The sequence below is a fragment of the Gekko japonicus genome, unplaced genomic scaffold, assembly GCF_001447785.1.
Source record: "Gekko japonicus isolate JY-2015 unplaced genomic scaffold, Gekko_japonicus_V1.1 scaffold141, whole genome shotgun sequence".
NCBI lineage: Eukaryota > Metazoa > Chordata > Lepidosauria > Squamata > Gekkonidae > Gekko > Gekko japonicus.
This window is the reverse complement of record NW_015176455.1, coordinates 594,599-618,730: the sequence shown is the minus strand read 5'-3', so window position 1 is coordinate 618,730 and position 24,132 is coordinate 594,599. Positions and strand designations below refer to the sequence as shown.

Here is a 24,132-nt window from a genome sequence, read left to right as displayed (position 1 = left end):
GCGCAAGGAATCTGCCAACATTTTGGAGAACTCAGTGACTTCTTCCAGTCGAGGGCTTATGCTCCCCGCTGGTTTCACTTTTGCTAGTTTGTCTTTCTCTGCCTTCTTCCCCGCCATCTTTATGGATTGTTTACTTTTATGAAAACTTGCTAAAGTCTCTGAAACTCGCCCATACGCCTATCCGCACTCTGGCAAGTAGTTCATGCATATGGGAGGGGCCCCTCCCCCGCTCGCTTTTCTCGCCATTCCCAACTTTCTTTTTAAATTTGTGTATTTGCTTTAACCCAACTCACTGTTCATTGTTGGTCATATGACCTCGCTCAGAGCATGTTTAAAACACTCGATCTCCGACACTTGTCCCGGTCAGCGGCTCTAGATCCATAAGGACACTCAGCGGCAGGACCGTCGGGGCGGAGGAGCGCCTCAATTCCCCAGCATCACGCTGGTGAAGAGGTCGCCCCTCAAAAGCCCCATGGCTAGGAGCCTTTTGCCAAGGCTCCGGGGGGGTGTAGCAACCCATCGCCCCCTCTCCTATTTGCTGGTGCGCAGATCACATCCCCGGGAGATCCGGGAGATGCGTCCACCAGCGTGTCGCCATAAACCGGAAGTCCCATTTTTGCTTTCTTTTGTCCTGTTTAGTTATTGTGTTTCCATGCTGATCTTTTAGCATGCCTAACCTTGCTTTAAATTTCATCTTGATTTCTTGGATCTTGTGGAACATATCCCTTTTTTTTTTTTGGTCTCTTTTATTTCATTACACTGGTTGATATAATAGTTTTCTTTGTCTCTACTTGCAAGGTGCTGAAATGCTGTAGTCAGTCAGTTAGTTAGCCTTTATTGGCATAAAACAATACCTTAAAGAAATGCTGTATTTACACTTCTGATTCTATTTCTGTCACCTTTTTACTTTTCGCTTCTTGTCTATCTTTTGCAATTTTAAGAGTATCATCAGTCATCCATTTCATTTCTTTTGGCTACTGGAATAGTCTTTGTGCATTATTCCTTGATAATATCTCTGGTTTCAACCCACAGATCTTCCGTTGCCTGTTCACTTGAACTTAGTAATGTAAATCTGTTCTTTACATGATCTTTAAACTCTTCAGGGATGTTGTTTAGATTGTATTTTGGCACTGTGAATGCTTTGATGTTTTTCTTCAGTTTTATTCTAATTTTCTATTTTAACAGTTCATGGTTTGTACCACAATTGGCTTCTTCTCCATTGTCTGCTTCCGATTATGTAATCTGTTTGATTTCTGCATTGGTCATCCAGTGATGTCTATGTATACAGTCATCTGTTCCATTACCTCAAACATATGTTCACAATGATCAGCTTGTTGTCTTCACAGTTCTATGATTCATTCTCCTGCTTCATTTCATGCTCCTAGCTGAAATTTTTCAACAATATTTAATTCTGTTTTGTTCCCCACTTTCGTGTCCCAATCACCTGTGATTAACAGCGCATCTTCTTTAGAATGTGTGATCAATTTCTTCCTGGACTCTTGCATAAAAGCTTTCAATTTCTTCCTCTTCAGAATATGTTGTTGGGGCATAAATTTGAATAATGGTTATGTTGGTAGGTTTTTCATGAAGTGTGATTGATATTATTTCATCAGACTTTGCATTATAGCCTCTGATTGCTTGTGCTATATCTTGCCTCCTAGGGTTGCCAGGTCCCCCCTGGCCACCAGCAGGGGATGGGGGAGTAGGGTTGCCAGATCTAGGTTGGAAGACTCCTGGAGATTTGGACATGGAAGCTGGGGAGGTGAGGGACCTTAGAGTGCCATAGAGTGCACCCTCCAAAGCAGCCATTTTCTCTAGGGAAACTGATTGCTGTACTCTGGAAATGAGCTGTAATTCTGGGGGATCTCTAGGTCCCACCTGAAGGCTGGTATCCCTGTGCCTCACTATTAAAGCAACTCTGTTTCTTCTGTGTTTGTCATTTCCTGAGTAAAACACTGTAATTTTCTGCCTGAAAATGGCCTAATCCAGACCACTTTAGTTCACTCACTCCCAGGATTTCCTTCACTAGTTGATGGGAAATCCTATGTGGTCTCTGATGACAATTTTGATATGATTATAGGGTGTTTTCTTGTACTTTCTATACTTTTCATCTGTGGTTGGCAGCCCTGGGCAAAGAATGCAGAAGTCATTTCTTCTTCCCCTCCTTCTTCTTCCAGCCTCAGGACTCTGGCTGAAAACCTTGAGCCAGCATATTACCAGACTGTGGGGGTTGGGGAGGCATAGTTGGTATCTCAGGGAGGATTTCGATAGCCAAGGTATTTACCCAATCGATAGGAATGATCAGTAGTTCATTACAATTAATTTTATATCCTTGCTTTATATGTTCCATTGTCATAAAATGCTGAAGGCAATTTGGAAAAAAAATCTAAAATTAAATCGCCCATCAAAGTATAATAAAATCCCAACTAAAGACAGCAAATCCATCAAGTTAGCATTAACATTATCAAAGGCTGATACAGATTTAAAAGTATATCCATCATTACAACTACGTGGAAATGCTTTTAAGGGTAAAAAGGTATTCACCATTCAAAAAAATCTATCAGTTGTAGACTGGTGGTATTCCTTGAAAAACTTTTCCGTGACATGCAGCCTACATGATACATTTGTTCCCTTACCTGCATCCATGTTCCCTGTTAAGCAATCACACAGACTGATTCCACAAAAGCAGTTGTCCCGCCCTCAGTTTGCCATATCCCCCGGTTGTACTCCTCAATTTCCCACTCTTTGCTGCGTGGCTGCATTTTGACCCGCATCTGTCACGACCCCAGTGGGTTGCCACCTTCAGCTGCCACCACTCTGGACTTCGGGTCCCTTGAGAAGGCCCAGAGTACCCTCCCAAGCCCATCCAAAATGCCTCTTTTTAAGCCGAGAACATAGGCATGATGACCAGGCAGAGAACACTTAAACAAATGGTTTATTAACACAGTACTGGGGCAAGGAAAAACAGACAAGGTGCTTAAAAATATATAACAGTGTTTAAAGGCAAAATAAATGAATCTAATGTGACTACCTATTTCACTTAACTAGCTACTATTTCAAGGCCCACAGCCCTCTTATACCAGGCATCCTGCCTGTACTCACTCTGTCCCAAGTGAGGGATCTTTTCCTCAGACCAGACTGTCCCCTTAGTTTTACTCTGTGTGAGGCAAGACGGTAGAAGAGAAAAGAACACAGTTTCCTCGGCACACACAGTTTTCACAGTCTCTTCACACAATCCTTGGACACGAATTGGCTACAACCGTCGCTAAGGATTGTGGGATTGCAAGCTATGCCATGCAGGTCTCTCCTGGGACCAGGTTGCACTAGGCCTTGCTCCCAGTCCTGCACAGATCATGACACCATCTCTCCCTGATTTCCTCCGCATCTTCTGGATCCAGCTCAAGAAGATGCGGGGGAAATTGGGGGGAGATGCGGGTCAAAATGCGACTGCACAGCAAAGAGTGGGAAATTGAACAGTACAACCGAGGGAAACAGAAGACCGAGGGCGGGACAAATGCTTCTGCGGAATCGGTCACACACACTCCCAAAAGCATGGGAAGGAAGCAGTTGCATGGGTGGGGCAGGTCATAAGGGGTCCCACCAGATGTAGCAAGTGGGAATGCAGTTTTGCCTCACAGCAGATTGGAACAGAGTATGGGTGAAGGGAATGGCAGAGTAATGTGAAGGCAACCTTGAAGCTGTTAAACAGATGCACATCATTGCTGAAGTCTTCAGGGATTTGCAGGTGCCTTTTAGGATTTCCAGATTATGTTGTCTTGTGAAATTTTTCCATGACTTTCTATGTAGAACCTCAGCCAGCAATTAATTTTTGACTGGGGCTGTAGTTTGAACTGAGCTGAAGGGCCAGTCTCATTGGCTCCATCCATGGGCTCCCACAGTACCCAGGACAAAGGGCTGTTCAATCCCCATCTCACCACTGTGAACAACAAAGGCTTTGGAAGAATTCTCTGCTCAACTGAACATCTCAGCTACTCCTGTTTCCTTTATTTTTGCACATGGGAGTCCATAGGTGAGATGCAAATAAAAAGGGAGAATTCTGCCAAAGCCACTGTTTCCATTCATGTTTGCAAGTGGGGCGCTTAAAAGAGCCCTCTTGTCTGTGTCTCAGCTTGTATGGTTGAAAAAGGCCAAGATGCACAGGAAAAGGCACTATGCTGGAGGCCAATGCATGCCCTTCCCCAGGCTACCAGTTGCCTTTTACCATAGTATGACCAAGACATCTGTACACAGAGAACTTCATTTTTAAGTTATTTGGAGAGAGCTTTGTGCTTTATGGCTGTTCCAAGATCATTGAGCAGTGATGATATGGATGAGCAGTGATGATATGTAGATGGAAAAGAAGCTTGAGGGTGGATCCCATTTTTTTATCCATCTTTCTTATTTGAAAGTCCTTAATGTTGGTTCCAATTTCTATTTTGCATTTGATGGGTTGGTACAGAGATCAGATGAGATCATCTGTTTTCCCCTCCAATTCTATAGCAATTCAGAGGCTCAAGCTTTAATTCAGATGGAGTCGAACACTTTGAAGCCCCCATGAGTAGGAAATATAGTTCTTCTCCCAACGTCTGTTTGTATGTGTTTCTTGAAAAGTATTTCTCTCTTTTTGTTTCTTTTCTCCAGAGAGCAAACTAGTTTGATGCTCAAAGAGACAGGCAGTAGTTTTGTTTTTTTAAAGGGAGGTAAGAGAGGCCCGACTGTTCATTGCACGTCCACTCATCCACTTTCCCACTGTATTTGCTCTATAAAATAAAACAAAAACCTCTTCATTGATTTGGTGGGGAATATATGAATCGGCCTTATACTGAATCGGATTATTGGTCCATCTAGTTCGGTACTTGTGTTCTCTGACTGAGACCCTTTAACTAGCAATGCTAGAGATTGAATATGGGGACACATGAACACATGAAGTTGCCTTTTGCTGAACCAAGGTCCATCAAAGTCAGTGTTGTCTATTCAGACTGGCATTAGCTCTCAAGAATCTCAGCTGGAGGTTTTTCACATTAAATATTACCTGATCTGATCCTTTTCACTGGAGATGCTCCATTCTGCATGCCGAGAAGATGTTCTACCACCGAGCCACTGCTACCACCTCAAAGCATGTGCTCTGCCTCTAAGCCATAGAGCTGACAGTGATACAAAGAAAATAAAGGTGTACGCCATGGAACACAATACTTCTTTCACACCACATTTGGCTTTTTTAAAAACAGTGTCCTTCTCTAATCTCAGCGAATTGAGGTTGGTTTGTAATAGAGGTGGTGTGCATACATACCACCATCATCTCTGGGGGAAACGTTTTGAAGAGTTTTTTTTAATAAAGCTATTTGACTATAAAATGTCAGAAGAGAAATATATGTTTCCATTAGCCCAAGATAGAACCAGGCCTCTTAAATGAATCCAGAATCCTGTGATACCTTAAAGACTACTGTATTCTTTCCAGCATAAGCTTTTATGGGTAAGATTTTATGGAATCTTCATCTTTTAAGTCTGATCTTTTATATTCACAGCAGAAAGTGTGCTGGGCAGGCAGGGGAGAAGTACTACAGAGCCTCTTATTACTTTAAATTTTCCTTAAGAATATCGCATCTTCTTTGGTGAAGTGGTCTCAGGTTTTGTTAGCTCGTTTGAGTATATCTTTGCAAGTGGGAAATCTAGATTCTGATGCAGAATCAGAGTTGGGATTTGCCCCCTAATTGACAGTACTTGAAGGTTGGGTGTGCTAGTTCGCCAGTATAGTAGATGGTAACCTTTGGCAGAACTGCTTGCTTAAAGTTACTGAGTGAGCTCGTGGCAGAGAGACAAATTCCAGAAGGTTCAAAAATGGGAACGCTAGGAAACCAGTGGGGAACATCCCTGAATATTCAATAATAGACTTAAAAGTTTCAGTACTTCAGCACAAAAGTTTTAGAGGGAAACTCCAGTGAGGAGCTGCTAAGTTGGAATTCTTATGCAGATTTGATAACTGTCAGAGTTGGACTCAACATTGTCTTGGAATGGTTAGTTCACTACAAAAATGTAATTGTTTACTGATTTATTTAAAATACTTCTATGCCACTTCTTCAGAGGCATACTCCAGACAATTTACAGTTCAAAAACCACAGTATAGCCCTGACCTGGATAGCCTAGGCAAGCCTGATCCTATCAGATCTTGGAAGCTAGGCAGGGCTGACTCTGGCAAGTACTTGGAAGGGCGGGACACAGAGGCAGGCTATCAAACCACTTCTCTGAATGTCCAAGCCCCCGATAGGGGTTGCCACAAGTCGCCAGGCAAGCACACGTGCACGCACGCACACACACACACAAACATGCACACACACATGCACACATATATAGACCCCTTCCAGTTGGGTTTCCACCCTGGTCATGGGATGGAGACTATGCTGGTTGCCCTCACAGATTATCTCCATAGGCAGTTGGATCAAGGTGGGTCGCCACTGCTGTTACTGCTTGACTTGACAGCAACATTCGACACAGTGGATCATGATCACCTGGTTCACCATCTCACCAATTGCGTAGGAGAGCCCTGAACTGGGTAGTCTCATTTCTCCACAATCATGGACAGAAGGTGGCTTTGGCGAGAGGGTGCCTTCTTGATACCCCGTGACATGCAGGGTCCCTCAAAGGGCTATCTTCTCCCTGATGTTATTCAACATCTGTATGCACTCCTTCGCCCAGCTGGCACAGAGTTTCAGGCTGGGCTGCCATCAGTATGCTGATGACACCCAGCTGTATCTTCTGATGGATGGGCAGATGGATGCCACCCCAGGTAATCTGGCCAAGGGTCTGGAGGCTGTGGTGGGATGGCTGAAGCAGAGTGAGACTGAATCCATTAATGACAGAGGTTCTTTGGCTGGGGAGGGCTCAGGATTGGCGTTTCAGCTCACAGCTCTTGTCCATATGCCTGTAATACTGGTGCAGACAGTCAAGATCCTGGGTGTGGTCCTGGAAGCCTCCTTGTCAATGGAGGCCCAGGGAGAGGAAATGGCTGCTATGTGGGTGGGACCAGGAAGTCCAAACTTGTCTACCCACATGGCAGCCACCTAAAACTTTTGCTGCAGTCCTTCCCAAAACTTGCTAGTAAAGCAGGTTTGAGAAAGATTGGAGAAAAAGCATGGAAGTCCTGAGAGGAGAACGAATGCACCACGATGTTTTGGGGAAGCAGGAAAAAGATCCACTTCCCAACAGCACTGAACTCAGGACAAATAACCCATGTGGAAACACCCAAAGATATGAGAGCCACAAGGACTCCTCTTAACTTTCCCCTGGTTGGATAAGAAAAGGGAAGCTCCAAGCTCTATCCTGGAGCCAGGTGCAATCCGCTCAATCTTCTTCAGCTGATAGGAAATGGAAAGCCCTGCCGCCATCTGCTTTGGGTGCTGGCTTGGTAGTGTTTAATGGTAGGGTTTAAAATTACATGAAACTCAGAAGGCTTGTTGTTCCTTCATTTCTCCTTCAGTGATAGTTTTGGGGTAGAGTAGTCTAGATACAGAGGCAGTGTCTTATAACAGTTAGAGTGTAAGAGTAGGGCTGAGGAGACCAGGTTCGGACCCCCCCTTTTGGCTGTGAAGGTCACAGGGTGACCTTAGGCTAATCACTCCATCTTAGCCTACCTCACAGGGTTGTGAGGATAAAATGGGGGAGGGAAGAACCATGCTATGCTGCCCTGAGTTCTTTGGAGGAAGGCTGGGATAAAAATGTAATTGATAGAAACAGAAATGTGAGAATGAGTTCCGGGAAGCTGTATTTTAAAAAAATAAAAGCTTCATGACAGAGTCAGGATATTCCAGATTCTAGTCCAGCATTCTTACCAGCACACCATGCAACTTCATTGACTGAAGAACATGCAGTGTTATGAATGGATCTTAAGCACCTTTTTTGACAGGCACTCTAAATGGTTATATTACTATAATGTCCTTTTTTTTCAGCTGTGGAAAGGTACTAGTACAGACTTACTGCATTGCTAAACCACAAAACCATCTTTGCAGGCTATCCCAGAGCTGCCCTTTATCTTCAGGTAAATTTCCCAGCATCTTTTTGGTGCTTCTATTCCACATTTCTGGGCGTGTATGTGCGGGTGTGCCATGATTTTCATTTCTGTTTAATGTGCCTGCTCTTGGGACTATTTGGGATTAATCTGCAACAAAACAAGAACAAGCACATTTCAAGTACATTTGTTATGTGGTTGCTTTTTATACTTCATATTGACATTATAAGATTATCAGTGTCAGCCAAACACTTGCCCCTTTTTTATGCCAAAGGATTTATGCCTGTTTCATGCATGCCTACTACATCCAATCATGGTCACTCATATATGACTAACAAAGCCAAATTCTCACTGAGCTGGTAAATCTTTGAGCTGTACATCTTCAGACTAATTGCTCCTCTGTACTAAAACAAAAAACCTGGCACAAAGAAGCACAAAGCAGGCAAGAGAGAAGACTTGAACTGACATGTTACCTTCTACATGGAGGGACTTTTTTCTATAGAACATTCAGCCATGTGAGCCGATACCTGCAGTGGTTCAGCCCAGACTTGGCTTTTTACCACCTCTGTGAGAACCAGGCCTCTGTTAGACACAATTTTAATGAGATCCTAGTGGACATGAACAGCTTCCCATGTAATGTTGTATGTACCCAGCATCTTACTTGGGTCTTGAGCTGATTCTCTAAATAAATAAAACCTAAATAATTAGGTCTTCTGCCCTACTGTCATGTTTGAATCCTGCCCTGACCAGAACTATAGGAGGTCCAAAACATAATGAACAGAATGCACTTCCTCTGAGAAATTCACGCATCCGTCTGACAGAAGAAAAAGCATAATATGTTTTAACGCATGTGAAAACTTCTGTTAAAAAATAAAGTGTTTTTCTTCTTCCTTTTAAGATTCATGATGGTGGTGTTTACATTCCTTCTTTCTGCTTTGATGCTCACTACAGTACACTCACAGGAAACAGAAGAAACAATCACATACACGGTAAACTTTAATATGAAAAGAGCGATCAATACTGTATGTGTGAGAGTGGACTGTACCACTTCAGACTACATGGGAGGAATTCTTTTTTTTCTTTTTTGCAGTTCCTTTACATTAGTGATTCCTTGTACACAGAAAACTACTACACCATGTGAGAGGCTACTCTGGACTCTCTAAATCTGGTGTGCTATTTTTTTTAATTTGTAGGAAGTTTTTTTTTTTTAATGAGGGAGCACTCACTATTGTATGTGGTACAGCTCAGAACTCCTTTGCCTCATTCTGCTCCATGCATAGACCAAGCCTTAGAAGGGTTGTTTAAAAGTCTTCTGTTCCTCCAAGTCTTTGGGCTGACCTGTGTGTTGTTGGGGGTTTTTTTGGGGGGGGGTGTTTAGCCTCTGGCTGCCTTACCATATTTCTGTGTTCCAATATTTATTCTTTTTCAAAAATTCTGGATGCCTTTGTTGGGTGGGAGAACAAGGTATATGCTTTAAGTAAGTTCTATCAGCTGCCCAAATGCCTCCCCTTTACCTAGAACTCCCACTGGGAGCCCCCTCATAGTGCCACTTGTTCATTCAAATCCTTTCCAACATCCACCCACCCCTTCCTGTGACGCCTTCAGCACAACCAATCTTCATCCTTGGTATAAAGGAAACCTAAATACAAGTAACTTCCTCACATTTTCCCTGTCAGCCTTGTCTCATCTCCCGTTTCTCCTTCTCCTGTTTATCTCCCCCATTATCACCATTTGGGCTGTAGTCACATTAGGTCAGAGACCTTTCTCCTTACATACATAACACTGTAAATTGTCACATTTGGTGATGGGGATAGCAGAATAAATAAATATCCTTTGGGGCCAAATTCCCGTTCTGTTTAAAAATGCAATGAATTCCCTTTTCCCCTCCTCATGGGTTTTGTAACAAAAGTAGGATCTGGTTCATTGACAGGCATTTTGCTGGTCATCCACAGCAGTGCAGTCACATTGAAGTTAACGGGCTTTCTCCAGCATAAGTCATCCGGGCCCCCCCCCCCCCCCACGGCATCATTAATTGGGTGTGACTTCTGTTGTGCATTAAGCAGGCATTGGGGAGATTCAGTAAGTTTACTGTGTTCCTTTGGGCTTGGGGGTTTCCTTTCGTAGCTACAGTAACTCCAGTTGTGTCAACTCAGAATGCTGTCATTCCTTCAGAGAGCTGGAATTATAATGTAATTAGCTGTCCTCTTGCCCCCTTGTTACACTGGAGGCCTGTTTGCCTCCAGCTTGTTTCTGCATTTGGCAGATGGCTAGCATCACCTGTGAATCAACGGGATGGGGGGGAAGTTTTTAGTTTCTACTGCTGATTTAAGCTTCATGAGTAACAAAGCTGTTCAAAAACAACCACAGCCCCAGCAGATTGAGCAACGCAGCTGTCAGCAGGCTGGGACAGATCCGTAGCTGGTGCAAGCTTTGCAGATGCCTACCAGGTTACAGCAGGGGTGAACTTGACTCACGATGACAGACTGATTTATTAACTTGAGCCTTTTTTTCCCCATAGTGCTGTGAGAACGTTGCGTTTAGCACGGCAGACTCACACATGCCTGTGTTGTAGGGTCAGTTCAATCCACCAGAGCTTTAAATGGGTACCAAATGCTGTTTCCTGGCAAAGTGAACAACTGGCTTATCGTTGAGGTTCATGCTGGGGCAAGGGGGAGGGGATTGCGGACCTTCCAGCATTTGAAGATCAACTTGATAGGCAGACTGCAAAGTTGGCCCTACCATAAGGTTGCTTCAGATTTTGGGGCACCATAAATGGGCAGCATATTATCAGTTATTTAGTGAAGCATTGTTTTAGAGGCAGGGAGCTGCTGCTTGGATTTTCTACCTGAGGTGTCAAAATATTCTAGGCTGGTCCTGCACTGTATGGACTGCTGGAATAGAATTTTTGCAATCTCCCTCTTGTGTAAAAAGAAAAAAAAAATCCCTGCACGTTGGATGTTAGTATGCCAAGCAAAAAACTAGGCTAGGAACCAGTACTCCAACATACAGATTTCGTTTTTGTGTTGAATAGCCGTACACCATAAAATTCAGCTGCAGAGGTTTCATTGTTGTGAAACTGACAGTTCTTCAAGCCTGGAACTGGTTTAAACTTTATTTCTTCTTCAAAAAATTTTATTATTTTCTTAACAGTCATAATAAAACAACATTAAAACCACAATTTTAACAATTCAAACCTTAACAATACAAATATCTGTGTTCTTCTTTAGATTGAAGTTATAGAAGCATATTCATAATACAAATATATTCTTTACAATTTGATCTCAGTAATCACCATTATCAGTGATCTTAGTTGGGGAGACTAGGAGGCAGGAATAATATGGATTACTGAAATTGTGCTAGATGTCGTTTCATGGAAAGGAAGATAGAATTTTTAAAAAATATATCATTACTAAAATTTCTTAGGCAGCATTTGTGTGAAGGTAGGTTAGGTTGGATCATCATACTCTTCGGGAGATACAACTGAAGGTTCAGAGTAGCATGATCAGCAAGGTTGGATAGCATCCCAGTGATCAAGGATGTTTGATAGGCTCACAAACCAAGATCCAGATTTGGCTAGCACTCAGGAGATAAGTAGCAAGAGTGGATTAACAACTGTGGAAATAACATGAGTGATACAGTCTCACTAGAGGGAGAATCAGTTCGTATTACCTGGGGCCCTCCAAAACCCAGAAGATGGTCCTACACATCAGCAAGTGCATGTGGTATTTGAAAATATATTTATTCATGTATTGGTTTATTCACTGTGTTTTGACTGTTTAACTTGCTTGTCTCTTGTTTTACATGCAGCAATGTACAGATGGCTATGAATGGGATCCTGTCATGCAGAGATGCAAAGGTAAAGTCAACAGTTGGAAGTTGCTCACTGCAGTACTCATGTTAGCAAGAAGTACTGAGAATCCCAGGCTTGCATTAACAATAATATAAATTTAGAACTGAATAATAATACAATAGGAGCTGTGGTGGCTCAAGTGGTTAAGACGCTGTACTGCAGGCTGTGGAAGGTCAGTAGTTCAACAGTTCGAGATCCGGGTGCTGCATGACGGAGTGAGCTCCCATCTCTAGTTCCAGCTCCTGCCAACCTAGCAGTTCGAAAGCAAGAAATTGCAAGTAGATAAATAGGTACCACTTCAGTGGGAAGGAAACAGCGTTCTGTGCGCCTTGGTGTTTAGTCATGCCGGCCACATGACCACGGAAACGTCTTCGGACAGCGCTGGCTCTTCGGCTTTGAAACGGAGATGAGCCTAGAGTCGGGTTCGACTAGCTTTCAAGCAAGGGAACCTTTACCTTAATAATACAATATTGTAAATATAGATTCAGGTGGGTAGATGTGTTGGTTTGAAGGAGCAGAACAAAGTTTGAGTCCAGTGGCACCTTTAAGACCAACAAAGTTTTATTCAAGGTATGAGCTTTTGTGTGCATCTGAAAAAGTGTGCATGCACACGAAAACTTATACCTTGAATAAAACTTTGTTGGTCTTAAAGGTACTACTGGACTCTAACTTTGTCCTAATATTGTAATATGTAATATTTTCTATCAACCCCACAATCTTTTTCCAAGAAAGAATACTTGATGGCCAGTTCCAGAACACGGATGAATCAGATCTGCCATGTAAACCGGCCGCTCCTTTTTAATAGAACTGACAATAAGATTCTCAAAACTGTTGAGCATGCCTGTCATAGCAAAAATGCAGTTTTCAAATCAAAAGCAAAATCACAGATGTGCAACACATGCCTAGAATGATCTGTTTTTGATACCTGTCTTAATCTTGTTGCTAACCACAGATATCGACGAATGTGAAATTGTGCTTGATGCATGTAAAGGTGGGATGAAGTGTGTTAACCACTATGGAGGGTACCTCTGCCTGCCCAGAACAGCTCAGATAATTGTAAATAATGGCCAACAAGAAGCTGCACCTGATTCTACTAGCAACCGAAATGGTAATCCCATCAGTCGGCGGACTCCTCCTGATGTTCAGCCAGGTTCCAATATACAGTGTGCATCAGGATATCAAGCGAGTGATCATAATGTTTGCCAAGGTAAGGAAGTCCTCTTATGCTGGATTTTAAATCTTTCTATAAAATTACTGAAAATGTGGTTTTGGCCATGAAACCAGTTAGTTTAGGGAACAAAAAAGGAGGGTGACAGATAAAGTAATTATGGTGATAGTTTCAAGTAGAGGTGGGTAGGTTGTGTGGCAGTATACCCAGTACATCTCACTCATGGATATTCTCAGTCTCTGTGAAATTAATGCTAGAAAGGCAGCCTTCAGCCAGTGGATTCTATTACAGCTAGTGTGGAATATGATGAGTTGCACCATCACCACTTGTTCCTTTCTTTCTTTTTTCTTTTCTGTTTTTTTTTTTTCACAAGGAGAAAGAGTTGAGAAGGTTAAAGATGTGAGAGTTCTAACCTAGAACTTTGGTGGTCACACAATTATATCATTTGGCAATAGACTGAAGACAGACACACACACACACACCCAAAAAAGTACTTCGTAACGCAATGTATTACTAATTTATGGAATTTGGTGCTGCAAGGTGCTGAGTTTGCCACTGGCTTAGTTGGCTTCAAAAGAAGATGATTCAGATTCATGGAGGATGTATCTGCCAGTAGCTATTAACCAGGAAAGCTAAAAGCCTCTCACTACTGTAAGAGGGGGGCCAACTGCAGAGAAGAACTGTGGGTTCCTGCCTTCATTGTGGGCTTCCTGAAGACTGGTGAAAGCAGGATATTGGTGGAAGCAGGATATCGCTTTGCAGGGTTCTTTCAGTGGGGCTGTTCTAATGACATTAGACAGAGAGAGAAAGATTGACATACCATAAGACATCACAAATAGAACTCATGTTGCAGACAGAATAAAAGGTGGAATCTGAGTCCTGGACAGAGGTTGGAGACCACCACTGTACAATAACCTGCATTGTGCTGTGTGCTGAAATGAATTGACCCGTGCAAGAACATTGTTGTGTATGTTTAACGTGTTAGCTTACATTTTAATGAGCAGAGATTTAGGATGTGTACCAGTGGTTACATTAAAAAGAGTCCCATCACTCTGTGAACATATGTGTCAGACTCTCCTTTTAGCTCTTGTGTGACTGCTGCACCAGTAGCAAAACCAGTGGTGACAAGCAACAGGCTGCTGCCCCACTGCTGCTGCCCCTTCCTCCTCATTCTGTGGGGGGACCAAGCTGGCTGCCTGCGATAGGCTGATTCTGTTTCAGGCTCCTCCTTTGCTGTGAGACGCTTCCATTCCTGGCAACAGTTAGGGGGAATGTGCAATTGCAAACCATAGTTTGCTGCCTTGCAAACAAAGAGAGGAATCCTTGCAAACAAAGAGAGGAATCCTAACGTGCTAGTTAACTGTGTTTGTCTTGATGCCTGTCCTGTATCATTGCTGTCATGTATTTATTATCAAATGATGTATGTGAAATGTATTCAGTTCTGGCCTAATTAATGAAGTCTTTAAGGCAAAAGTCTGAGGTTCATGGAAATCAGTGGGTGTTTTGTCAGTTGATTTCTATGGTAAAGATTTTATGCAGTATGCAGTCACAAGAGCATCCATTGATTAACTTAATTTGAGAGAGTGACTTGTTTGTCGGTAGAGGAGACTGGCACTACCTCAGTGAATACTGGGAAAGGAGCTACAGCTGTTTAATACAGCTTGTCTTAATTATAGACACTTAACCACTATTTAATATAATTAGATGGGGAGGGTTTTTTGGTTGAAGCTAAGGAATGAAAATAATGAAAAGCCCGAGTTTTGGAAGATTGGTTTGCTGACGTGTGCTTGGATCCCCCATTGGCTTGTCTTGGACAAGTGTTTCTGAATCAAAAGAAGAATTTGGCTTAAAGTCTTTTCTTTCACAAAAATGATACACACTGAAGGAACAGATGTTAAAGTAAACTATTTATACAAACAATAAAATGGGAAACAGCCTCAAGAGTTTACAGCAGTGTTGCAAGCCCTATTCCTGATTGTGCAAATTTAAAGAAAAAACATTGCTAATATCCTGAGAATTTTTGCCTGGGGGAGTGGTGGATATACACATGTGAATGTTGCTCATTTACTGAAACACCGTCAAACTTCAGACTGGATCTGAAGGGTCAGATCCAAAGGACTAGGGAAAGTTTCCAAAGGTTGGCTACAAAGGTGGCATTCTGTCAGCAAGCAGGATAGGGATGAGAATGTCTTGAGACCAAGAAGTGAAAATAAAGGGGAGGGACAAGAAGAAATTAGGTGAAAGGAGACAGAAATGAATGGAAAAGAGGGAGAGAAATTAAGAGAGGGAAAGGTGGTCTTATCTTGCTGCAACACCCTAACTACTGCTTTGCAAAATCTGGCTGAGCTGGGTTCAAGGAAAGGAAGAGAGAAAGGCTAGCCTATTGGCGAAAATTACCTTCAGGCTGGCAATTACTGTAGCAGTTATCAGCATGCTGGTTTGGTGGTATGATCTTTTAAGCAAGTTTGCTTCAGTCCTGGAGAAAGGGAAGTCTAGTGGATCCTAGAATGCTTTTTGCTTTGCTCAGACATCCCTGTGCCCCTAGTGTCTGCAGCCAGAATTGTATTTTAAAAATAAAAGTAAAGACTTATGGCTGGACACAGCATGATGCTGGCTTCAAGGGCCCCCTTCAAGGGTTTTCCTCAAACTGCACCCAGGGCAGACCACACCCACTGCCCTGCCCTTGATATGCCACTGGCCCACATTTGCAGGTTCTCATTCATACTACAAATGCCTCTCTTCTACTCCCACATGACCAGTGATCACATGTTCAGATAAGTAGTATGCTTGAGCTTTAATTGTCAATCTGAATTTTGTGTGAAAGCTAGGTCTCTACAGTATGTATGCTTTTCTGAACATGCTGCTTCAATTTGAAAAATCCCAGTTTCTGACATAGATTCTTCTTATTGGGGCTGTAACTGTAATTGTCTTTTTTTTTCCAGCTATGCTAACACAATTCAGTACAACTGTTACCATTAAAAGTGATGCATGGCTCTACATCAGTTGCCTGTAAATGGTATACAAGAGCTAAAGTGGGGCAGTGTTTTAAGTGGGTTTGGAGGTCCAGTCTGTGGCCCCTCTACAGTCCACCTGGGCAGGTGGAGGCCCAGCTGTCTGCACTCAGAGGCCCCCCCTCCCGCACTGCCCACTTGTTCCTTGTCTGGGGATGTGGAATGATACAGTGTAGCCCAATCCTGTCAGATCGTGGAAGCTAAGCAGGGTCACTCCTTGGATGGGAGACCATTAAGGAAGACTTTGCAGGAGAAGGCAATGGCAAACCATCTTCGTTTAATCACTTGCCTTGAAAACCCTATGGGGTCGTCATAAGTCGGCTCCGACTTGATGGCAATTTACACACACACAGAGGAGACCCAGGTTCAAATCCCCACTTTCCCATGGAAGATTGGTGAGTGACCCTTTGTTTCTTTCTCTGTCTCTCAACCTATTTCACAGGGTTGGTTCTAAGAATAAAATGGGGAAGGGAGAATGATGTATGCTGCCTTGAGCTCCTTGGAGGAATGGTGGGGTAAAATGTACATGATTGATAAATGCCATAATAGGAGCAAACACACAGGGAACATTAGCAACAAAAAATGATGAAATGAAAATTCAAAGTCACCCTATATGCCCTCCTTGGTAGAAAGGTGCAGGGTAAGTAAAATGAAATGCTTTTAAAACATATGTTACTATTCAAACAGTCATTTCAAAGCCAGGGAGAAGAAGCAGGGGATGTTGTGGCCCTGAATTATTTTACCAACATTTGTATATGTGCATGTAAATACCATAGAAGTAGGGTAGGAAACAGACTGTTTTAGAACAATGATAGGGTGCTGATTATATGATCCGTTGCTCTCTTGCATCCCCAAAATTTTATTTGTGAGTTTTAAATCATGTTCACTGCTTCTGCAGCCTTCAAAGCTGTTTTGTAGCATATTTACTCAAATGCAAGATGAGGTTTTTCCCATGTATACAATCAAAAAGGGGGCGTGTCTTCCTGACCTGGATGGCCCATGCAAGCCCGATCTCATCAGAGGATGGCAGCTCTCCAAAGAATATGAGGGCCAGAAGGCAGAGGTAGGTGGTCAAGCCACTTCTCTGAACGTCCTCCATGCCCCAGTAGGAATCACCAGAGGTTGCCATGACTTCCAGGCATGGGCACACATACGTGCATGTGCGCGCGCGCACGCTCAGACATGCAAAAATACCAAAAGGGGGGGGGTATCTTAAATTGGCACACAATTTACAGTTATATCAAATACTAAAAAGCCCTTTTTTTGTATAAAAATTTGGGGGGCAATCACCTTGCATTCATGGTCATCTTCCTTTTGAGTAAATATGGTATTAACAAAGTCCATAAGATCACAATAAAAATAAAGCAAAAAAAAAAATAAGCAGAGTAAAGCTCAAGCAGTGCAGCAAAGTATATATTAAAAAGGCAGTCGCAAAAATCAGTCATTAAAACCCCTGGAAAACAAAAAGTTTAATGTAGGTACCTTTCTAAACTGTTTGAGGAAATTCCGTAGACAGGATACCACACCTTTTTAAAAAATGGTTGCTCCAGTTGATGCCAACCTGATATCTGATTGAACAGATTCATACTGGAGATGTTTCTCTGAGTATCCTGGTCCCAAGCCATTTCAACCTGAATCAAGAAGTACAGAACTGCTGTACTGAGTGTATTGCAGTGGTGAAAATAGTTTGTGAAAATAGTCATACTTCACAACTCCATTGTGTATTGACTTAATTGCTGTTAAAAGAACACAGTTTACAAGATAAATGGCCACAGGCCCTCCAGGGAATATCCAGCATATACATACACTCACGAGGGAGCATGTTTTCTTACTCTTTTAATTGAACATGTCATCCAGCTTCTTCTGATTGCCTACAGATGTGTGATATTTTCATTCTAAATCATGCGAAAGCTGTATTCTGTTTTTTAACTGTATTAAGGATGAGGGATTAAAATATTATCCCTTTAAAACTGATTTATGCTCAGAATACCTCTGAGAGATCCCGTTGAATTATAAAGGACTTGCAGTTCTACTAATAATGTTGAGCCTCTTTCTTTGACACAGTGTATTCCACAGGTTGAAGCTATGCACAGGAGAAAACAGGAACAATGAGATTTATCCTCATGCAGTTATTACTTATGATTCCAGGCACCACAGTTTCCCCCTCCCCCCCAAAATAGGTCAGGAGTACATTACTGGGGGGGGGGTTTCAGCATCCAAGCAGGCTTCCTGTTATCTTCAAGGCCAAATCATCTGGTGATTTTGGCTCATAGCCGTTAAAAGGTCAGACCAGTGATAACTTGCTATGAGTAGAAAAAGAGGGAACAGAAAAAAATAATTTACATAGCTTACTTTTGCTGTCACCTTTCACTTTTCCTTTTTTGGATCTTATGTACATTTTTTCCCTATCCAAACTGACCTTTCTGTTCCCTTGCACTGTATGTTTGTCAACATTCTATTCCTTGCACATTGACCATGAGCACTTGTAATGTTTGACATTCCATGACAGCATGCCAGCTCAACCAATGGCTAAGAAAGCTCAAAGATGATAGGGTACAGACAGTTATCAGTCTATTGTATATACAAAAAATTGTGTTTTGCGATCATTATGGCCCTGTTCTTTAGAGAAGGCTTGTATCTGGAAACCGTTTAAGCTATTTAAATGGATAAGCAGGACATTACTTGCAGGGAATGTGAGGAAAATGACTTATATGACAGTATGAAGCTGCCTTATGCTGTCAGACCCTCAGTGTTTCTTGCCATTAGTAGCAGTGGTTCTCTTGGGTCTTTCCCAACTCAGCAAATTTTCTGACTGGAAAAGCTAAGAAATGACCTCTATGCAAACTGTATGTTCTACCACTGTGGCACGGCCCTCCCCTAAACGTTTGTATTTGTTACACTATTCAGATATTCAGAATACCTACATTAAGCACATAAGAGTTTCGGGGCTTCCGGTCTGGCTCCCGCGAAAGGCGGACGCATCCTTGGGTCGCTCCCGAGGGGCGTCTCGCCCGCCCGCGGTGGAGGAGGGAATCCGCGCGAGCGGAGACCCGAACGAGCCCCTCAGGATGTGAGGAGCTCGGATCCGGGGCGCTTTAGGGCGCTCGAGGGGGGAGTCTCGCTCTCAGCCGAGAGGTTGGAGACGAGGCGCCCGCCATGCCCTGCCCCTTTGGACCTTGCTGCGTGAGCGATCCCGTTTTACGGGGTTTAGCGGAGCCACCAGACGTCACCGAGTGATAAAGCGATCATCCGAAAAAGTTGAAAAAGAAAAGATCGGCCTAACTGTGAGTTGTCAAAATGCAAAGAAAAAGATCTAAAACCGCTTCCCCCCCACCCAGCGAAAAAGGCGAGGAGGTTAACCCTCTAACTGCATAAGCGAAAAAGAAAAGGAGGGGGGGAATGGACTGAGCGAACAGTGATGTTTTCCCTTGATGTATTTGAAATAAAGCGAGAGAAAGTTTTGTCTCTCTGGAGCACAATTTAAGAACTTTCTAAAAGTAAACAAAAAAGAAAAGATGTCGGAGCTGGGCAAAAACGAGCGGAGAGAAGGGAGGGACTTCCGTCTGGGCGTTTGCTTGTGTGTGAGAGCCGGCTGTTTAGTGTTTTGGATTGTTTATGGTTGTGAATCCGACGGGAGTTTTGTAAAATGGAAAAGTTTGAACTGTGACAGCGAGGAGTGCCTGGCAAGCGCTTATATACGTCCAGTTTCGAGGAGGACCCAATAGAGAGTTTGGGAGCGGAAATAAAAGCGAAATGAAATTAATACCATTCTCAAAGTTGGGGACCTCCAAGGCATGAAAGGAAGAGGATTTATAGTGCATGAACTGAGTGTGTTAACAGCAACCCGAAGGAGGATTTAACAAGCCGGAAGTAGAAGACAACAGAGGAAGCCCCTGCACGTCAGCGATAGTAAAAGTGCCCAGCACGCAAAGAAGCGGTTCTGACTGTGTCCAGAAGAGATTTTTCTTTTTTTTATTAACAGAAACTCAAGGGAACTCAAGGGAACATTAACAGAAATTCAAGGGAACATTACTAACATATTAACAGAGAATTATATGTGACTGAACTAAGAAAAGAAGTTTGACAACACACAGAAGAAGCCCAAGAAGATTAATTGGACATTACTAACAGTTTAATTTACCAGTTTATATATCACTCAGCTTTCTCTTTCTCCCGCTGTCTACCCTTCCCTTTTTTTTTCTTTTAAGCGAAATACCTCCCCTTTTTAGGGGAGCTAATAAAATCTTTACAAAAAAAAAAAAAGCACATAAGAGTTTCACTCTACTTTATTCAGTGTATATTTCGACTGAACTAAAAATACAAAAGGGATTTGCAAATTATAGAGTGATCTGGTAGTTTGGCCTCCATGTGGTGATTATAAAATAGCTTCTATACTAATTAACATTTTTGTGTTTTATTTGCTGCCATGTTGTTGATCCCAAACCCTCAAAAGTGGGTTCACTTGTTATAAGTATAGTGGGGAGATATCCGATTTTTGTTATGTATAATTAGACAGGAAAGTGCTTAGCTTTGAAGCTCAAAAAAGACACTAGGGAAAACAACATGTGTTAGACACCTATTTTTGTAAATTATATAGCGCTAACAGGATAGTATATTCCCAAGGGCTTGCGAGGTCTTTTCTACCCATAATGCAAATCAAAGTTCTCTTAAAGAAAGGGGGGGGTTTAGTACTAAAATCACTGTACTGATAAATTAGGGCATACCTGCACTAACGAATTAGAATAGTTAAATAATTGTTCCCTCTGTATTGGTAAACTTTCAGTTGGGTAGCCATGTTGGACTGAAGCAATAGAACAAAGTGCGAGTCAGCGGCACCTCTAAGACCAGCAAAGTTTAATTCTGGGTATTGGCTTTCATGTGCAAGTACACTTCTTCATGCACACAAAAGCTTATACCCAGAATTAAATTTTGTTGGTCTTAAAATTGCCACTGGACTCACACTTTGTTCTAGGAAAATGTTGGAAGGGTATTTCTATGAGATGGGAAGCCATGACAGTGCCATTGGCAATAAACAGCGGCAGGTTTGTAATGTAAATCCTTTAAGTCAAGATCGGACTGAATAAGTGTGATTCATGGATGTTTTCACAACAGGAATTTCTGTCCACCTTCACCAGGAGCTCCTGCCTTGGGATTAGACCAAATTCATGGTTCTTAAAAATATGCCTTTGTTGAAGGGTTCCTAAGCTGGATCATCATCCTTCCATATGAGTTTCTTTGGGCATCCACATGAGTTAAGATAGTTTTGTCCATCTGATTTTGCATTCCTGTTGTAACATCCAAAGGAAAAATTTACATGTTTCCCTTCAAATCCTCAGGTGTACAAGCAAGTGAGGAACTGCTGGAGTTTGCTTTGGACCTTATGGTGCTATGTCAAGTACAGCAGTAACATCTGCAGTGATTCACTGGTACACTGTGTAGCTTTATGCATCTACCAAATAGTATTAGTATTCTATCACCTGAGCCCCACCCACATGCCATATATGGTTAATAGTACTTACCTAACTTTTAAAGCTGTTGTAAGTATTGCTTTCTGGACAAATACCCATGCTCGTAGCAAAAAATAAACAGGAGACTTGTGGCATCTTAGAGTTGGTCTTAACAGTTAAATACTACAAAGGGGCCAAACTGGGCACAGGAGATGTGTGATTGCTCTCCTGATTTTTTGGGTACTTTTAAAAAAACTCTAGCATAGCTGTAAGAGTCGTGAATGATTGGAGGGGGCAGAGAGTACTTCCTCCATAGATGTTTTTCCAATCAAAACCATCTCTTGCTGCTTTTCTCTTCACAAGGGAGAAGATACAACTCTCTGTGTACATATACACCCACACATTCACACTGCCCATATGGAAAGGGGGCTGGATGGTACAATTTTTATTTGGGTGAAGCACCCCCTCGTATTCTGCTGCTGCACACATCATATTTGCAGATTCCACCACTGCCAAACCCCTCCCCCTCAGCCAGGGCTGCAGTTCCATTACAAAAAAGCAGAAATCAATAGACTAGGCTGGTGTCTCCTGTGTTTGGTTTAAATTGCCCCAAGTTGCATTTGTACAAAGGCATCTATATTGTGTGATCCAGACTTCAGACTTCTTTTCAAATATTGTTAGTAGCTGAATCCATTCCTCCATATATTTGTACATAATTGGATAGGAAAACATTATTCTCACACACAAAAAAGATTGAATTCTTGGCATTTCTTATCTGTCAAAAGAAATTACTCAGTGGTGAAATTTATAGCTCATTAGTATATTTCATGTGAGTACCTGTCACAACAGGGATAAGTTGTTCAGTTTGGATCATTAAAAAAAAACTAAGGCTAGCAACAAAAACATTTCAGACACAATTGCTGTCCGTCCAGCATTTTAAAAAACAACAGTTATTTGTTCAATTTGTAAGTGACCCATTTCAAAGGCTCAAAGCAGGTTATAAAATAAAGTCCTTATTCCTATTAAAATTTGACCCTTATACCATTCTAGTCCTGGGCTCGCAGAGGCAATTCAGACATGAGTCATATGAGAACTGAACCAGTTCACAACCAAGGTAGTGAGACAGTGGTCACTCCAGCTATCAGTTGTGTTGTAGGCTTTAGCAGGTGTTTGGCACGGCATTGTGAATGGTGTCCATCCTGACCTCTGCCTTGTTAAAAGACTGCCTGCAAAGAGTCCAGAGAGACACATGGACAGCAATCAGTAAAGTTCAGCAGTAACAATAAACAGCACAGGGACTCAAGCACTCTGCACATGGTTTAAACTGCATATTAGAGAGACTGGCACCACCTAGGTGTTCCTGAAGCTCCTATAACTTTCCCCCTTCCCTTTGCAAGCTCCTACAGTTTGGAATTTACTTACAGTTTGTACAAAGTGCTCTCTTTCAGTGAAAAGTGCCCTTCCTCGATAGTCCCCACACACCCAATGTGTGTTCGAAGTGGCACACTGTGAAGTCAGAGAAATATAGCCCCATGTCATGTACCCTCTCTTCTGAGGTATAAGTATTCTGACTGGGATTTATAGAGAGCTTAGTTGTGCTGTGGTTGGCTGCAGACATTAAGAGCAACCCTAAACAGGTCCAGTCAGAATTCTGTCCAGTGTGGCTTAAATCCCAGGAAAGTGTTCTTAGGATGGCACTGGTAGTTACATCCCAAGCTGCACCATAGCAGTGTGGGGGAGTCTTTGTTTTTCAGCCCCATTAAGTAGTTGTTCATACTTACATCAATGTTTTTTGCTGGCATAAGATTACACTGGCATCAGGGCCAAAACATGAGCTGAGGGGGCTTAGAATATTGATAAAGTCCCAATCCTTCCCCAGCATGTCCTTGGCGCCACCCATTCCAGGGTTCTGCATGGATGTATTTATTTATAGGTGCCTATAAAATGTTGGTTCCATTTGTGAACACCTGTAATTCAGCATATGCTCTGCACCAGGACCACAAGAATGTGTCCCAGTTTTTAAATAACTGTTGCACAATTTTCATGCTTGCCATAAATTGCCATCTGATTTTCCAAATTCAGTTCTCTATGAGGTTTTTTTAAAAAATGCAAAACATATACAATGGCCTCTGTTATGTTGCACCTGAGAAAATATAGGCAGAAAGAAGCGTGCTCCATGCTTTCCTGAGTGACAGCAAATACAAATACAACTTTGCCCAGAAATTTTGTCATTTTGAGGTTGCTGAGAAGAAAATTAGAATCAAATAGTATGTGCCAGTTCACAATTGAAATGGTAAATGAGTTTGCCCCGTATCCCAAGGGAGGAGTCATGGCTCAGTGGTAGAGCATCTGCTTTGCCAGGTTCAGTTCCCAGCATCTTCAGTTAAAAGGATCAGGTAGTCGGTGATGTAAAAGACCTTTGCCCGAGAACCTGAAACACCATTGCCAGTCAAAATAGACAACTGACTTTGACAGACCATTAAGTATGTCTCAGTTTAAGTTAGCTTTATGTGATCACAAGAAGGGGGACCCGCGATACTCGCGGGAGGGGGGGAGGGGGGAGGAACTCAGCAGGCGGAGGAGGAAGCAGCCGGAGTATGTAAGCTCTCCCTCTGTCTCCTCCCCCCCGCTCGATTCCCCCCCCCTCCTCCCCC

The 24,132-nt window shown here is 42.5% G+C and overlaps 1 protein-coding gene across 3 annotated transcripts in view; it reads left to right on the top strand.

The window, feature by feature from the left end:
- The window catches only part of EFEMP1 (EGF containing fibulin-like extracellular matrix protein 1), a 77,029-nt gene that overhangs the window by 5,498 nt on the left and 47,399 nt on the right, over positions 1 to 24,132 (top strand). For 2 of the 3 annotated variants that reach the window (XM_015426919.1, XM_015426917.1), the window contains exons 2-5: positions 7,944 to 8,032; positions 8,901 to 8,991; positions 11,810 to 11,858; positions 12,805 to 13,059. In XM_015426919.1, coding sequence (XP_015282405.1) covers positions 8,905 to 8,991; positions 11,810 to 11,858; positions 12,805 to 13,059 — 391 coding nt within the window. In that variant the 5' untranslated portion in view covers positions 7,944 to 8,032; positions 8,901 to 8,904. The remainder of the gene's footprint in view (positions 1 to 7,943; positions 8,033 to 8,900; positions 8,992 to 11,809; positions 11,859 to 12,804; positions 13,060 to 24,132) is intronic. The other variant, XM_015426918.1, reaches the window with a different exon arrangement.